We start from the raw sequence: 19,308 nt of genomic DNA on the forward strand, positions 1-19,308 counted from the left end.
ATGAGGATGGTCGCAATTTTGAATCTACATTTAAGATTCAAGGTCAAGTGTACCACCAAATTGGTTCATTGCATCCAATGCCTAATGTCGATCCAAAATTATTACAAATTTACTTTATGGGCGATGAGGAGCAACAAACTCATACACGATGCATATACAACCATATAGAGCAGATGGAGGAACGAGAAATTGTGGACATTTTGGAAACGTTCTTGCAAAACCATAACCAATTGATACGATTGTTCAAGACTCTTTCCAACAGACTGCAAAACGACAACTACGCCATTGTTATTAAAGCAGACAAAGTGCCCCATAGAGAGCACGCAGGCGCATATAATGTTCCAACTGTTAATGAAGTTGCAGTTGTTATGGCTGGTGACCCATGTGAACCTCGAGATATTCGCATACAACGCAGAGATAATACAATACAAATAATTCAAGACAATTATCGCTCTTACGACGCATTGCAATATCCGTTGATATTTTGGGAAGGAGAAGATGAATATCATTTAAATATTAAATAAAGGAATCCAACAACAGGCACAACTTATAGATTATTTTATAATTTTTTTTTTGAACCAATTATTTCTGTTTATCTTATAAATAGTTTTATTTACAGGTGAAGAACTAATCTAGAAAGTTAGTGCGATGAACTTCTACGCATACCGGTTGATGACTCGTAAAAATTAAGATAATAACATTCTCCGAAGCAGACAGCTATTTCATCAGTACATTGTTGATATGTATGTAAAAATCGAAAGTGAGACATTGCGTTATATAAAATTTAATCAAGCGAAACTTCGTTCTGAGGAGTACATTCATTTGCGTGACACCACAATCGGTAACGTAGATGCAACGAATGATATCAACAACATCGGTACCGCATATATTCTTCCATCATCATACATTTGTAGTCCGCGTCATATGCAAGAATATATTCAAGACGCCATGGCTTACGTACGCGCATACGGCCGACCAGATCTTTTTATCACATTTACGTGTAATCCAAACTGGGCTGAAATTAAAAATTTGCTGTTATCAGGTCAAACATCGATGCATCGCCATGATATCATTGCACGTGTGTTCAAACAAAAATTGAAATCTCTGATGAAATTGATTACACATCACTCGGTATTTGGCGAAACACGATGTTGGCTTTATTCTGTTGAATGGCAAAAACGAGGTTTACCTCATGCGCATATTTTGATTTGGTTGATGGACAAAGTACGCCCAGAAGAAATTGACAAAATTATTTCAGCGGAAATTCCAAATCCGAATGTTGATCAAGAATTGTTTGACATTGTGACTACTAATATGATCCATGGTCCATGTGGTTCTCTCAACATGATGTCACCATGTATGGATAATGGAAAATGTACGAAACGTTTTCCTAAACCATGTCAAACTGACACTATCAGCAATATCGATGGTTATCCATCTTACCGTCGTAGAGATGTAGACAATGGCGGTCAATCATATGAATTGCGTCTGTCAAACGGTGTAAGAGTTGACATCGATAGTGGCTGAGTGGTTCCATACTCACCATTGCTGTGCAAAACCTATAAAGCACACATAAACGTTGAGTTATGCAGTTCGGTGAGGTCTATCAAGTACATTTGTAAGTACGTCATAAGGGCAGTGATAAAGATATATTCGCTGTTCAAAATGGAAATAAGAATGACGAAATAACACATTATCAAATGGGACGATACATTAGTAGTAATGAAGCTATTTGGCGAATTTTTACATTTCCTATACATGAAAGGGATCCTGCTGTTGTACATTTGGCTGTGCATCTTGAAAATGGACAGCGTGTTTATTTCACAGAACAGAATGTACTACAACAAGCTTTAACAGCTCCAAAAACAACTCTTACTGAATTTTTCAACCTTTGTAATCGACAAGATATTGTTGGTGAATTTGCAAAGACATTAATGTATACTGATGTTCCTAACTTTTTTACATGGAATAAACAATCAAAAAGTTGGGAACCACGGAAACGAGGCACTCCTATCCCAGGATTTGCCGACATAGTTATGACAAATACTTTAGGACGATTATATACAATTCATCCTAAGCAACGCGATTGCTTTTTTCTGCGTTTGTTATTGGTTAACGTTCCTGGACCGACATCCTTTCAATACTTGCGAAAAGTCAACGGTACTTTATACGGCACTTTCTTTGATGCGTGTCGTGAGTTACATTTATTGGAGGATGATAACCATTGGGACCTCACACTTGCAGATGCAGCACTGAGCTCATCTCCACAGCAAATTCGTCAATTATTTTCAATAATATTGACAACGTGTTTTCCGTCTAAAGCATCTGCTTTGTGGAATAAATATAAAGAATCAATGAGTGAGGATATTTTGCATCGGATTAGAATTACTAATCAAAATCTCAGTATTGAATTCTCCGCAGAAATATATAACGAGGCATTAATAATGATTGAGGATATTTGTATTCTTATTTCGAACATGCCGCTCATAAATTTTGGCATGCCAGCGCCAATCCGCCAAGCAGCAGATATCATCAACAGCGACGTTCAACGTGAACACCAGTTCGATATGACTTCTCTGGCTACTTTTGTTGCTAACAATGAACGATTGCTTACTGCTGAGCAACAAAATATATATGATCAAATTAACGTGTCATTTGCAGCACAACAAGGTGGCTTTTTTTTCTGGACGCACCAGGTGGCACTGGTAAAACATTCCTCATCTCACTAATACTTGCGCGCATTAGATCTCAAAATCATATTGCATTGGCAATTGCTTCATCAGGCATTGCAGCAACCTCACTTGATGGTGGACGGACAGCGCATTCAGCACTTAAATTACCTTTGAATATTCATACCAATCCCGAAGAAATGTGTAACATAAAGAAGCATTCAGGCATGGCTGAAGTTTTGAGAAAATGTAAAATTATTATCTGGGATGAATGTACAATGGCCCACAAGCATTCGCTTGAAGCTCTCGACAGGTTCCTAAAAGATATCAAAGATAATACTTGGCTTTTTGGTGGTGCTCTACTGCTGTTGTCAGGTGATTTCAGACAAACATTACCCGTCATTCCACGTGCGACATATGCGGACGAAATAAACGCATGTTTGAAAGAATCTTATCTGTGGCGAAGTGTCAGTAAATTATGCCTTACTCTTAATATGCGTGTCCAACTTCAAAATGATCCATTAGCGTCAAGATTCTCTGAACAACTGTTAGACATTGGCAATGGTAAAATTCAATTGTATGAAGATTCACAATATATTCGACTCCCACAGAATTTTTGCAATATGGTGCCTACCAAAGAGGAGTTAATAAAAAGTATCTTTCTAGATTTGCCACATGATTATACTAATCATGCATGGCTGTGTGAGCGAGCTATTTCAGCCGCAAGAAATTTAGATGTTGACGCAATAAATTTTAAAGTACAACAATCATTGCCTGGTAGTGAAATTACATTCAAATCGATTGACACTGTTGTTGATCCTGATGAAGTTGTCGACTATCCTGCCGAGTTTTTAAATTCACTGGATTTACCGGCAATGCCACCCCATAATTTGCGATTGAAGATTGGTTCACCCATAATTTTGCTTAGAAATTTGAATGCTCCGAAATTGTGTAATGGCACGCTACTGGTCATAAAAAAAATCATGGGTAACATTTTGGAAGTCACTATTTAAAGTGGAAAATTTCAAGGTGAAGTTGTACTTCTACCGCGGATCCCAATGATTCCTTCAGATTCGCCTATACCATTCAAACGTTTGCAATTTCCAATCCGCTTAGCATTTGCTATGACTATTAATAAGTCACAAGGTCAAACAATGACATTTTGTGGCTTAGATTTAAAAAAACCCGTGCTTTTCTCACGGTCAATTATATGTTGCGTGTTCCAGAGTTGGAAAACCCTCGAATTTGTTTGTGTATGCTTCTGAAGGATCAACCAAAAATATTGTACATCTAATGGCATTACGATAACTTAAGTTTTTTTTAATTGAAAAAATATATCTGTTATAAAATAGTTTAAGTTTTCACTTTTTTACCTTTAATTAAAATAAGTTTAAGTTTTGATTTAAAACAACCTCTACATTTAACTTCGCTGATAGTATACACATACTCACACGCTATCGATTGGTCGAATTGTGATAAGAGATATATGTAATGACGTTAGATAATATGATAACTTTTTAATAAAAATTTGCATCAAAACGATCCAGATTGTTACAGCTTATTCAAAAAAAGTTGAAATTTTCCAATTAAAGACGTGTGTACAGAACATCGTCTGTCGGGTCCGCTAGTTAATAACTATAAAAAACAAGCTGAGAACTTGCAAAAAAATAACAGTTAACTTGTAATTAATCCCTTAATAAACTTACTGTTGTTTTTTGTAGTACATACCATTTTATTTTACAATCAAAATTATTATCATAAAATATTTTACATAGTGTATTATAAGTAAGTAAACAACTTTTTAACTTATTTTGTGTGCCGTCAGATTTCGAAATCGTTAAAAGTGGGCTGCGACAGAAAAAAAAGGGTTGAGAATCACTGTTATAGAACAGATATTGTGAAATGTTAGATAGAAATTGAGATATGTTCTTTAAATCAAAATAATTAATGAGTTATTTTATTGTGTTACTTAATATTATGTTTTCTCTTTTAGGAGCATTATTAGCCTGATAGAGTAATTAATTTGGCCATGCCAGATTGATATCGAAGGCAATCCAAGTACGAACAAATATGTGGTAATTTTATTTTTTCTCAATTCTTATTAAAAATAATTTACTTAAATTCATTTTCATTATTTGGATTTACTTTGTATTATAGACATGTAAAATGCTAAGTCCCTACGAATGCAAATATTATATATATATATATATATATATATATATATATATATATATATATATATATATATATATATATATATATATATATATATATATATATATATATATATATATATATATATATATATATATATATATATACAATATATATATATATATACAATATATATATATATATACAATATATATATATATATTGTATATATATATATATTGCGGCACAATTTGCGGCTATCTAATATAATAAGACTAGTTATAAACAAAACCTTTATGTTGTTTAAATGTAGTTTAAATTTTATGTTATCATACTTAATGTTTGCCTAAAAAGGTTAATAAAATACTTATACTAAACCCAACAAAGAGATCAGGAAGAAAAAACGAGTTTGCAAATTATATGAAAGTTAATTTTTTTTCATTATAAAGGTAGAAATTAGCAGTTGTAATTTATGGTGCTCTGATTTGTGCTTATTTACAATTTCTTTAAATGAAATTCATTACCGTTACCATTACAGGTACTTTGTAGATAAATAAAGCAATAACAATACACAACCATAGATTTGTATATATATATATACACATTCATCGTTCGTACATATATATATTTAAAAAAAATCAATTTTAATTATCTAATTTTAATCATTTAACTATCGAATTTTAATAATTCTTCGATTAAGAATTTTTCAAAAAATGATATTAAATTTGCATTTTTAATTCATTAACTATCAATTTTAAACATACATTTAATTATTAATTTCTAAACCACTTTATGCTGAAGCAATTAAAAAAATTAAATTCATTAAAAAAGTTAAATTAATTCGAATATAGATAGATGCATTCAATACGTTCATTTATATTTCAATGCGCAAAAATATCACTGTGTGCAATGAATACAAATTAAAGCACACACAAATATAAAAGAAACAGAAACCAATCATAAATAAAATAGTTATTAGCCTAATTGGATGAACTTATCATATTGTTCTCGTATATATCAGGCGAAAATAATAAAACAAAACTGGACTAATTTTTGGCGAACTTTTCGTTTACTTGTGTGTTGAGAGACTCCATAGTAACGTAGGTTTGCGTGATTGGAGAAGGATTCGGAATACAAAATTCCTATGCTTAGCGCTTTCATCTTCATTTGAGTTAAGGTGATGATTACGGAAGAACCAAGAAATGCTCTCTATTTTTGGGTAAGGGATGATGATGTGTGATTCGTTGCATGTAGTGATAATGGTTTTTCCCTATTCATGATTATTCGTCACTCTCTGTTTGTTTTTTCCCTTATCAATGTAATTTATTTTTCCCTAAATAGAATTATAAATTTAGTTTCTATGTTTTTATTTTTTTATTTTTTTTTATTGATAAATTTACTATATTTTATTATCATTTTTCTCTGATAACTGCCTATCGATTTAGCATCAAATGGGATAGTAAATATATTAAAGAGGATAAACGGAATTTCAGAAAGGATTTGATGACAAATAGGATTTTAAATGTATATTTAGTTTTCATGTTTTATATATATTTTTTTCCAATCTAGAAGGAAATTTTAATCAGTGATTTATTTGAATTGATAATTAATTTCCTTGATCGATTTATTATTTACTATTATAATATTTCTCTGACAACAGCCTATCGATTTGACAGCAAATAGAATTTTTTATGTATTAAGTAGGATAAATAGCGTTTGTTGACAAATAGGATATATTTGTTAGGTATTATATTATATTATAGGATTTATACTATAGGATTTGAAATGTATATTTAGTTTTCCTGTTTTATTCTTTCTTTTCAAATCTGGGAAGAATTTTTAATGAATGATTTATTTGAATTGATATTTAATTATTTGATGAATTAATTATATATTGTAATATTTCTCTGATAACAGCCTATCTATTTGACAACGAAAAGAATTTTAAATGCATTAAATAGGATAAATAGGATTCGATGACAAATATGATATAGTTATTAGGGATTATATTATATTATAGGATTAATATTAAGCAATTTTAAATAAATATATTTAGTTTTCCTGTTTCATATTTTCTTTTCAAATCTATTATAAATTTTTATTGAATGATTTATTTGAATTTATTGATGATTAATTTCTTCAATAGATTCATTATATACCATTATAATCGTTATCTGATAACAGCCTATCGATTTAACAAAAAAAATTTCAATTTTAAAAGTAATTAATACGAAAAATTAAATTTAAATTGTATCTTTAGTTTTTTGGTTTTATATTTTCTTTTTAAATTAATAATGAATTTTTAATTAATAATTTAATTTAATTGATAATTAATTTCTTTGATAGATTCATCAAATACTATTATAATATTTCTCTGATAACAGTTTATCGATTTGACAACAAATAGAATTTTAAATGTATTAAATAAGCTGAATAAGATTTTAATTATATATTTAGTTTTCCTGCTTTGTGTTTTCTTTTCAAGACTAAAATGAATTTTTAATCTATGATTTATTATTGTTGATAATTAATTGAATTGATAATTAGTTTCTTTAATAGATTTATTATATATTATTATAATATTTCTCTAATAACAGAGTATCAATTTGCCAACAAATAGAATTTTTAATGAATTAAATAGGATTTTAAAAGGGATTAGATGACAAATAGGATTTTAATTGTATATTTAGTTTTCCTGCTTCATTTTTTTTTCTTCAAACCTACGAGGAATTTTTAATGAATGATTTATTTCAAGTGATAAGCATTTCTTTGATAGATTCATTATATTTTATTATAGTTTTTCTCTGAAAACAGCCTATCTATCTCACAACAAATAAAAGTTTAACTTTATTAAATAGGATAAGTAGGATTTGAGGACAAAAAGGATTTTAAATGTATATTTAGTTTTCCTGTTTTATATTTACTCTTAAATTCAATTATGAATCCATTAAAAATTGAGTAAATAATTAATGATTTATTTGAACTGATAATTAATTTCTTTTATTAATTAATTATATACTATTATAATTTTTCATGATTAGAAGCTATCTATTTGACCACAAACAAATTTTAAAAGTAGGTTCAGTAGTACGCTATTATGCTATATTTTCTAAACTTTGATTTTAATAATTTTGCTCAATGTTACCAAATTGTATGTGATAGCACCCTAATCATTTTGAATTTGTTTGATAATAAATTTTCCGATTTGGTTGGCAATTAATTAATTGATTTATTTCACGAGTTGGTTAAATAATTTTTTGATAATGTATTTTCGTTATTAATTCGGTCGAATTAATAACGAAACGTTGAATCGAATTAATAACGCTGTAATTCCATTATAATGTATTTCTTAGAAAAATTTATAATATGCTATCATAAATTTTTCATGATATCAGAATATCAATTTTACAACAAATAAAATTTTGCTGTTGCTGTTATTGCTTATCTACAAAAACTATAAGAGCTAAATTGGATTCATGACTTTTGTATACCCTAAGAAAATCCTGAACTAACAATGAATTACAATCGATCTTTAAATGTATTAAATAAAGTGAATTGAATTTAAAACATAAAAATTTCCAAAGAATTAGACGTCACGCAGGTTTTTAAATATAGATATTTAGTTTTTGTCTTTAATACTTTCTTTTTTAAAACTATTCTTATTCAATTTTTTCTGTTTATTATTACCATAACTGTCTGTGACAGACCACTAATTATTTTCTTTTAAGTAAAATTTTGAATATTTGTCTAGTTTTCATGTTTTTATAATTATTTCTAAATAATCTTACTTAAAAATACCATTAATTCTAGTTAAACAAGCTATTTATTTGTCATGAAATAGTGTTATAAGTCTTTATTTATTTTTCAACTTTCATTCTCTGTTCTGAGCAATTTGTTCAAGATGAAAAATAATTTAAAGCATTTGTTTATATTATATATTTAAAAGAATTTAACTGAATCTTTTTACTTGATATTCTTTTAAAATACTATCATAATTCTTTCGTTACAGCAAGGTGTTTATTTTTCTTCAAAAAGAATTTTAAATGTCTATCTCGTTTCTGCATTTTTATACAATACTATTAATATTTTTTTAATATTATGACGAATTGACACTATAATTATGCTTCTTTTAAGCTATTTCATTTATTTTATATTTTTGATTTCATACTTTTAGGTTGATCTGTACTTTTGATATCGCAATATTACTGCTTAAAATGTGTTATATACTACATATTGGCTGCAACGCTCAATATGAGAATGAAGATGCCGCATTGTAAGTAAAAAATAATATCTCTTGAAGTGTCGAATTATTTTCATAAAATTTTAGAATGTAATATTTTCAGATTTAAATTCGTTTTAGTTGTAAATAAAAAAAAATTATTAAAATTGTTATTGTAATTCGTAATTTCTCTAAATTTCTAAGAAATGTGTCAACCGTTTAGTTTTAATAATTGAATGAACTGAAGATTGAGAATAAGATATTTTTTATTATCGTTATTCTTAACTCTAGAATGTACAGGCTAATTCTGACCATAGTAAAAAGACAGCCAAAGTAATTTACGTCTCATGAAATTTTATAAAAAAAGTCTGATAAAATTTGTGCCTATAATTTCTAGTTACTTAAAAGAGTGTCATATTAAATGTTTCATTAAATGTACTGGTTATTTTTGACGATAGTAAAAATATAGCCAGGGTTATTTACGTCTAATGAAAATTTGTAAAAATAAAAATTATATACTTGTGTGCATAATTTCTGGTTTCTTTTAAGAGTTTAAGAAGTATTGCTTCATTAAGATTGCATGTTATTTTTGATCATAGTAAACACACAAGGAGGGTTATTTAAGTCTAATGAATTTTTTTTGAAAATCTGATAAAATTTAAGCGCATAATTTCTGCTTATTTATAAGATTTTCAGATTTAATGTTTCATTAAGTGTGCAGGCTATTTTTGACCATATTAAAAACACAACCAGGGTTATTTATGTCTAATAAAATTTTTTAAAGAAGTCTGATAAAACATGCGTGTATAATTGAGTCCTAGAAATTGAGTCATAGAACGTGAAGAACCGATCATTAGACTAAAAGTTATTCGGGATGGTCTGTTTTTTATTTTGCGTACTGTACACGTGACCAGTGCAAATCATTAAGAATCGGCTAAATTTACAAAATTCAATCGCTTCGCAGTGCAATCTCAAAAATTAAAAGTGTTATCTAACCTGTCAAATCCAGAAAATGACATAGCACTGTAATACAGATATTGTACCAAAATGTATTGAATATTTAGGCTTTGTTATTAATTTGGGCAATAGTTGTTGATAGACACACTGAAAAAAAAACCAAGGTTAAAATTACAGAAAATGGTAAAACGTGCGGTATTTAAAACTCTATGGGAACACTACAATTGCGATAATTTTTACCGATACTCTTTGGTAATGATTTCGGTAAAATTAACAATAAAACATGTTTTTTTTACCGGATAATTTTTTTACCATAGGTTTAGTAGGAAATGAGATAAAATTTGGTAATTTTATGAAGATACTTTTGACCATGGCATGAAAACTATTTATTCGGTCAAATTTACTTTTCCGTTTTCTAATTATTACTTAATGTGTGGTAATATATCTTGGTAGTGCCCCTGTAGGAAAAATAGCAAAAGTCACTGATTACGAATTAAATTGAATGAAACTGATCTCTTTTTTTCCTTTTCTTTCAATGAATTAAAAGACAGGTTTGAAAATAAATAAATTGAAATATGCAAATTCAAATATTTGTTGCCCCTGGGAACTAAATTTTGAAAACCAGAATTTTCGGCCATACGAACGGAAGAAATTACCAATAGAATAGTTTAGTTACTGTACATTTTGGTGTTTTGTTTTAAGAATTATGTTGTTGTTTTTTTTACCAAAAATGTCAGTACCAAAAAGTATGGTAGTTTTATCAGAATTCTTTTCTTCAAATAGGATTTAAAGTACCGATTTTATAGAACCGATTTTTCTGGGAAAGTAGCATAAGGGCCAGATTTGACTGCGTATATATGGCCCATATAAAATTATGCGTATGTAAAATAATACTCAGAAAATCTGTAAACTCTTTAGAGTATATTACTGTTAAATATGTACATTAGTTCATGAAAAAAATTTATTATTCATTATTTAAATTAATACAGATTTAAACCTTCGCTATTTAAAATGAGTCTCTTAGTAGCGCTACAAGTTCTCTTTTCCTTTATTTATGAAAATCTATTGGTTTTTTTTTTTATAGATTTTGTGCCAAGTGAACAGGATAAAAGTTTTAACGATAAAGATAAAAATGCAAATTTTTAAGAAAATAAAGAGAAGGAAACGGTTCTTAAATAGATTTATATGTAAATTAGCGAGTACATTCCGTACGTTATTTTTAATACCGTATTAATACTCCATTCGCACGCTGGTTTAGAGTAATTTTGACGGTCAGAAAGGGAGGGGTCATTACAAGCTTTGGCGTTAATAGTTAGTTCGTTTTCAAACTCTGACAACGAAAAAATCTAACGACGTTTTAAATAAGAATATTTAAAAAGGTGGTCGGAAAATTTTTGGAACATTTCCAGAAAAATGCATTCTTTGAAAAGCGTATCTCATTTCCTTTCTCTGTAATTAACCCTCGCAGTGATAAATTAATTCATTACAGATTTTCCTTTTTCTGCATTTCTGCAGAAAAAAAATTAATGGTAATTCATTTTATTTTTTCGTAACATATTGAAATTTAATTACAATACCAATAATTTTGCTTAAACTGTGAGTAACAGTTTAAAAAACCTCATTTTCAACAGTATTTAGATTATACAAAAAATAATAATCCCATTCGGGGATAAATTAATTGATTACGATATTTTGCTTTTTCTGCATTGAAAAAATTAGTGTTAATTTATTTGATTATCACAGAACTTGTTGAATTTTATTTAAAATATCAATAACATTACTTAAATTTTGCATATAAATATAAAAAAAACAATTTTTCAGAAGTATTTAGTTTATATTAAAACTATTTAACCGAGAAGTGATTACTTAACCCTTTTTATGCAGCAAAAAGAATGAATGGTAATTCATTTTATTTTTTCGTAACATATTGAAATTTAATTACAATACCAATAATTTTGCTTAAACTGTGAGTAACAGTTTAAAAAACCTCATTTTCAACAGTATTTAGATTATACAAAAAATAATAATCCCATTCGGGGATAAATTAATTGATTACGATATTTTGCTTTTTCTGCATTGAAAAAATTAGTGTTAATTTATTTGATTATCACAGAACTTGTTGAATTTTATTTAAAATATCAATAACATTACTTAAATTTTGCATATAAATATAAAAAAAACAATTTTTCAGAAGTATTTAGTTTATATTAAAACTATTTAACCGAGAAGTGATTACTTAACCCTTTTTATGCAGCAAAAAGAATGAATGGTAATTCATTTTATTTTTTCGTAACATATTCAATTTTGATTACAATACCAGTGATATTGCTTAAACTTTGAATAAAAGTTTAAAAAATCTCATTTTCAAAAGTATTTAGATGATAATGTGGCAATACTTGATAAAAAAAAGTTTATTAACCGAATAATGCGGCAATACTTGATTAAAAAGAGTTTTTTTCCTTGTAATAAAATAAATTATACTACAACTAAAGTTATACTACAACTAGTAATTCAGAAGCTAACATTATTATTGTTATTCGAAGAAATAGTGTTTGGTTGAATAGGTGATAGGATATAATGATACTTGTTCCAGGATTTGTTTCTCGAACAAACGTCATATCCAAGATACAAATGAGCTAAAACGGCAGTAGCGATTAAAATTTTATACTTTTTATAATTTGTTTCTTTTTTTCATTTTTTTTTTGTTTATCATTTCGTTGTATTTGAGTTAAATTCTAAATAAATTTAAGAATTTAAAAATTTGATTTTAATGTCACAATAAATAATCTTGAATAAAGTTAAATAAATAACAGTAAGATATTACTTGATTTAAAAAATTCATTGGCTTCAAAAATATGCAAATTGAAATAAAAGTCAACATATTTCAAGTGCTCAAAAATGGAAGCCGATTCTCAAGACTTGCCAGACGTGAATGATACGAAACAAAAGGGATTTTCAAATATTAAACACAAATTTGCCTATGAAAAATGAAAAATAAAGGTGAGAAACGAAATTAGAAAATCTACAGTAGCTAAGAGTGAGACAAAAATAAAGATGATAAAAACAGAACAAGAAAAACCACTATGGCTGAGAGGGGTGAATCAGGGGAAAATACATTTCCAGTCTGATTCACCGGTTTTTCTATTTTTTGTTGGCAACTTTACGTTTTATATATCAAATCACTTTTGTTTTATCTCATTCAAGTCTGGCAAATCTTGAGAATGGGGGCCTATTTTTTAGAGCTTGAAACATGTCGACTTTTATTTCCATTTGCATATTTTTAAAGCCAATGAAGTATTTTAATCAAGTATTATATTACAGCTTCATTTTCTTGAGGTTATTTATTTAAATAATGTGACATCAAAATCAAATTTTTAAATTCTTGAATTTATTTCGAAACTAGCTCGAGTACAAAGAAATGATAAAACAAAATATAAATGTAACGAAAATCAAAAAACAAAAAAAAAATGATAAATAAAAAAAAACATTTTAATCGTTTCTACCGTTTTACCACATTTGTATCTCGGATACGATGTTTGCTCGCATAACAAATTTTCAAACAAGTATCATTATATCCTATCACCTATTCAACCAAACACTAGTTTTTTAAACATTAATAATGCTAGCTTCAGAATTACTTCAGCTACAGTATAATTTATTTTATTATAAAGGAAAAAGAAACTTTTCGGAAAAAATTAGATTTCGTGATGAAAACACACAAACTGCGTGTGAGTTTAATTTGCAATATAAACAAATATTTTGAAATATTTCGGTAACTAAGCAATATCTCAAATAAATTATTCAAATCTGTTAGAACATTAGTAAACATAACTCTTTTTAAAGTGGGACTAATGGTAAAAAGCTATCTTTTGCACAACTTCAAGCGCATTTACACAAAAAAAATTTACTTATCAGAATTATTAATGATTTCAGTTCTGTAAATTATTTTTCATTCTTTTTAATCATATCACGCTTTCTTAAAAATAAGGAAATAAAGTTTCAGTATGTAAAAAAAAATAGCGATTTTTTTTTGTTTTGAAAATAAAAAGTTTTAAGGTATTTTTTCTAAAAAAAACTAATTTTAATACTTACTCTTATTATATCAAAATGTACGGTATTTAAACCATTAATTAAGTAACTCTTTTTAAAGTAGGAATAATGGCAAAAACTATTTTTGTACAACTTCAAGTGCATTTACACAAAAAAAAATTTTTTGTCAGAATTATTAATGATTTTAGTTCTGTAAATTAATTTTCTTTCTTTTTTTCATATCACGCTTTCTTAAAAGTAAGGAAATAAAGTTTCAGTATGTAAAGGAAATAGTGATTTTTTTGGTTTTGAAAATAAAAAGATTTAAAGTATTTTTTTAAAAAAAACTAATTTGAATACTTACGCTTACGGTGAATTGATTATTTCTTAATTATATGGTTTTGTTAAAGATTTTTCAAAAGTTATTTTTTTTATAGTTTTAAAAATCTAAAGAAAATTTTTTAGCATAACTAAATGCATGCATATTTGCATTAGAAAAATCTTTTCCTTTTTATACCATTTTTCTGAATAAATTTTCAAGTAAAATAAATACACGGAAAAAAACTTTCTGGTAAAATTACCATACTTATATGGTCATGACGTTTCAGGTAAAAAAAAATAATTCTGGTAATAGAACCAAAATGTATGGTATATAAACCATTAAGTATGTAATTTTTCCGTTTGTATGGAAACAGTTTACCGGAAATTCTGGTTTCAAATATTACAGTTTTTATTCATTCATATTTAGTAACAATACATAACTGAAAAATAATTTTAACTGAAAAAATTAAAATAATAATATATAATATAATATAGTGGAGAATTTTTGATCTAAAAAAATATCGCAGAGGAATAAGAGAAAAAAAAAGCTTCTTACTCTGCGAAACTAAATACGGTCAAAATATGAATAATTTAGAATATGAATAGAATATGATAAATTTATCGGGTTTCAGATAAAATTCCGGGTTCTGTTCGGGTTGTGGGATTACATAAAAGCTCCGTTATTTTTCCCGAAGCACTTTGGTAATGATTTTGGTAAAATTGACAATAAAATATAAGTTTATTACCCTGCTGCTCAGTAGTAAAGGTGGTAAAATTTGATCATTTAACCATGATTCCATAGAGCAAGGCATGAAAACCATTTATACGGTCAAATTTATTTTACAGTTTTGTATTCTTTACCAAATTTGCGGTAATAAGAGCTATATTTTTGAAAACCAGAATTTCCGGTAAACTGTCACCATATTAACGAAAAAATTACCAAATGAATAGTTTAAATACCGTTTATTTTAGTTTTATTAACCAGAATTAAGTTTTTTTTCTCCAGAAATGTCATATAAGGAGGTAATTTTACCTGACTTTTTTTTAATCCATGTAAGTTTTGCAGTTTTTGAAATATGAAGTAAAACTGATGAAGAACATGTCATCGGATCCAATAATTTTCATTTATGAAAACATCTATTATGTAGATTTTTATAAAGCCGTCTTATCTACATTTAGACAAGGGAGTCCTCCCAAAAGATAAAAAACATTTAATTGTTTTCTTAGAAATAGGAATGGTAGGCAAAATGATATTTTTAATTCACTAATTTCTGCAACAAAATCGCAATTTTACATTTTTTTTTTTTTTTTTTTTTTTTTTTTTTTTTTTTTAAGAAAACAGTTATAAGGAAGATCACGGGAGCCATTACCTGTTACATCAAAAATTTAATTGCAGAGTAATGGTGAAAAATAATCACACTTTAAAAAATTCTGGATCAAATTGTGGTAAGTAGTACCGGCTCTCTGGCTTTCAAGTATGAAAAATTCTTTAGGAAAATATTGATTCTTTTTTTAGTAGGGAAAAGGCTCCTATTAAGTTATACACTTTCAGAAATTAAGATGTGAAAAACAACAATTATTGCTATGTTCAATATTGTTGTATCTAGTGTACAGTGCGTATTTTGTATTCAATACACATTATTTACAAATGAAAATATTTAAATTTAAACAAAAGTCATTGCAAGCAATTCACCGGAAAAGGATTTACTAATATCTCCCTCCATTTAGAATGTACACCGTAAAAAATTCCGGATCAAATTATGGTAAGTAGTACCGGCTCTCTGGGTGCCGGTACTTTTTACCGGAACATGTTGAGGAACAAAAATCTGATGCACCTTAACTTTTATAGTTATAATTACTGTCAATTCACTAAATTATTCTAATTAAATATTACTGTAAAATTTACAGTATAATATTTTAGGGTTCAAATGGATTTTACGGTAAAATGGATTTTACGGATGATGCACCCAAAGTGCCGGCACTTTATACCATAATTCGATCCGAATTTTTTACAGTGCAGTGATCATATGGAGGGAAAAAATTCTTCGGATCAATGATGATATGGTGTAAGTAGCAGTAGTACTTTATTTACGATGCGCTAGAGCTACACAATGTGCTATTGGTGACAGTCTGGAAAGCATTCCTGAGGATAATCCGAAAACATGCCATCACAATTTCGATTGTCTGCAGAAGAGATGTATAAGTTTAATCACTTTGGTAGTCCGACAACATGCATCCGAAATCGAGCATTTTACGGTAGAACAGTTTAACGAGGGCCGATACTGTGCAACCTTGGTTCATCCGAGAGCTGATCATAGCTCTTACCCACCCGCTGATTTCTGTGTTCAACAGGAAACCGTGTCTTTACGATCAATCCTCCATGGGACTGTTATGGAGTAAATAACTGCTGATATTGAGTATATTAATAACTGATTATATAGAGTACACAGCAAAAAAAATCCGCATCAAATTACGGTAAAAAGTGCCAGCACTCTAGTGTTGTCATCCGTAAAATTAATTTTACTGCAAAATCCATATTACGACCGTAAAATTTTATACAGTATATTTTACATTACTAATTATTTAACTTCCATGTTTCAGTGATTCTACAATAAATATTGCTGTAAAAATGGCGGCATATCAAATTTTTGTTCCTTAAAATATTATGATGAAAATGGATTTTACGGTAAAAATACCAGCACCTTGAGTGCTGGTACTTTTTACCGTAATTTTTAACGATGCAATTTTTGTGAAAATAAGTCTTGGTGTACGGTACGGTACAAAATGAATTTTATGGTAAAATGGATCTTAGCACTCAGGGTGTCAGCATTTTTTTACCACAGTTTGATCCAAATTTTTTTGCAGTGTTGGCCGCTATTTGTCTATTAATAAAAATAACTACTAAAAGACTGAAAATTAAATAATTCAATTATATCGCTAACGATAAAACTCCACGGATAATTATTAAATGACGCATAATCAAGGTAAATCTGGTCCCGAATGCTTGTTGTACAATCTTTTTTTTTTTTTCTTTTTTTTAACGGCAGGCACTGAACTTACGTTCTTCGCCTAGGAAGATGCCGGAGGTGTTTCTCATTTAACGTTACCCAGTGGGCACCTGTGAACCTAAATCACGGAGGCGAGCAACATTACCCACGCCACACTACCACATACCCGTTTATAGGGTGGACCAGATTCACACATCTCACAATAGAGAACACACACAGAAAGAAGCATCCATGCCCTGAGCGGGATTCGAACCCGCAACCATTGGCTTCACAGTCAGGCACGCTGACCACTCGGCCACCTGGCCGGCTTGTTGTACAATCTATTAATAAATATTTAGCAAGCGAATGAGAGTAGTGGTTTCCATTACAAATTCTTTTAAGAGAAAAATCCTTGAAGATTACACTTATTAAGTGAAGACTAAAATATAAATTTAAGAGTTAAATGATATTAAAATTTTAGGAAATATTTAATGCTTAACATATTAAAGGATAACAAATGCTATCAGAATATAATATATTAAAGTGATTGTATTACATAAATGTTATAAAAATAGAGTTACAAATATATGTTTATTTTGTGTCTTTGTCTAATCAGCTATTGTTCATTCAGATACTTTTCTAATATTCCATTACTGCTTGTTGTTTCTGTATGGTTACCAAAAAAATTGAGACTAAGTAACAAAACCTTTTAACAAAGGCATTTCTACCTGACATTTTATTGTTACCGTATTATTTTCTCAGACAGATTTGTTACTGTCATTTAAATAATTTTCAAACCGAACGTACTTAGCATGTAAACTAAGAAGAGTACTTAGTATAAATAGTAGGAAATAGCAAAAAACAAGTAATGCGAAATTTATCCCAAGTCTAAAGAAAAGCAGAATTATGCATTGCTTTGTTTTCTGCCTTAAAAATTTAACTGGTCAAATTAACCAAAAAGGAAAATAAAAGTTCTTCAATTGGAAAAATCAATAATTCTGTAAAGAGATATTTTCATAATGGAACAAAAAGTCAATATATACTTCTCATCCTCAAAAATGTGTGTAAGTTATTGTAAGTATGTTTCTTTTCAAGCTATGTTTATTTAAGGAAATCAATATTTGGTGAGTTTTTTCTCATCGAAACAAAAGGAGAATAGTATATATTGTAAGAGATATTTTGTGCCTAGTTAAATAAAACTACCCTTTCTTGAAAATGTCATTGAAAATCTTGAAAACACGCTAATTTTCTTGTGATCTTTCGCTTTTTTATAGATTTATTTACGCACATTGATGTATAATCGAACAACTATTAAAAATAAAAAATATATTTTTATAAAATTTTATAGCATAGCAAGGATGAACTATGGAATTATAATAATTTAAAATATTAGTTTTAAAGTATGTATTAAAATGTTTAAGAATTTGGTCACCACATCATTTAATTTCATTAAATAAATTTCGATAAATTATGGAACGATCTCATTCAAAGGACATCTTACATAAATATCTATTTTTGTTGATTTTTGAAGCTCTTTTGTTCACAACAGCTCAATATTTGATTAAATGTAAGATGATTGGAGAGCAAAAGGTTCTATTTTTGTTGATTTTTGAGGCTCTTTTGTTCACAACAGCTCAATATTTGATTAAATGTAAGATGATTGGAGAGCAAAAGGTTTAGCTAAGGATTGTAAAATTGTTAATATTAAGTTCCATTCGGGAAAAAGAAGTGATTTAGTGACCAAGATTTTCAAATTTAAAAGCAAAATTTAAAAGAAAAAGAATTTTTATGTAAAAATTCCGAATCAAATTGCGTTATGATGTATCGGCAACTTGGGTGCACCATCTGTAAAATCCATTTCACTGAAAAATCAATTTTACTGTAGAATCCATTTATACCGTAAAATTTTGTACCGTAATTTTTACAGTAATATTTATTTGAGCTGTGATGACTCAGGAGATACAGCGTTCTC

The 19,308-nt window shown here is 28.2% G+C and overlaps 3 protein-coding genes across 5 annotated transcripts in view; all 3 read left to right on the forward strand.

The window, feature by feature from the left end:
• The window catches only part of LOC107443797 (glutamate-gated chloride channel), a 91,828-nt gene that overhangs the window by 22,731 nt on the left and 49,789 nt on the right, over positions 1–19,308 (forward strand). For 2 of the 3 annotated variants that reach the window (XM_087156036.1, XM_087156035.1), the window contains exons 2-3: positions 4,663–4,744; positions 8,998–9,096. In XM_087156036.1, the coding sequence (XP_087012162.1) occupies positions 4,740–4,744; positions 8,998–9,096 (104 nt within the window). In that variant the 5' untranslated portion in view covers positions 4,663–4,739. Of the gene's footprint in view, positions 1–4,662; positions 4,745–5,828; positions 6,043–8,997; positions 9,097–19,308 lie in introns of those variants that run through there. The other variant, XM_087156034.1, reaches the window with a different exon arrangement.
• On the forward strand, positions 1,701–2,729 carry LOC139427176 (uncharacterized). The gene has a single exon (XM_071188045.1). The coding sequence runs from the start codon at positions 1,701–1,703 to the stop codon at positions 2,727–2,729; it is 1,029 nt and encodes a 342-aa protein (XP_071044146.1).
• LOC122269144 (uncharacterized) lies at positions 2,897–3,682 on the forward strand. The gene has a single exon (XM_043040935.1). It carries the CDS (start codon positions 2,897–2,899, stop codon positions 3,680–3,682), a length of 786 nt encoding a protein of 261 aa, XP_042896869.1.

This window comes from Parasteatoda tepidariorum, chromosome 12 (genome assembly GCF_982258835.1).
Source record: "Parasteatoda tepidariorum strain Cologne lab strain chromosome 12, Ptep-v5.0, whole genome shotgun sequence".
Lineage (NCBI taxonomy): Eukaryota > Metazoa > Arthropoda > Arachnida > Araneae > Theridiidae > Parasteatoda > Parasteatoda tepidariorum.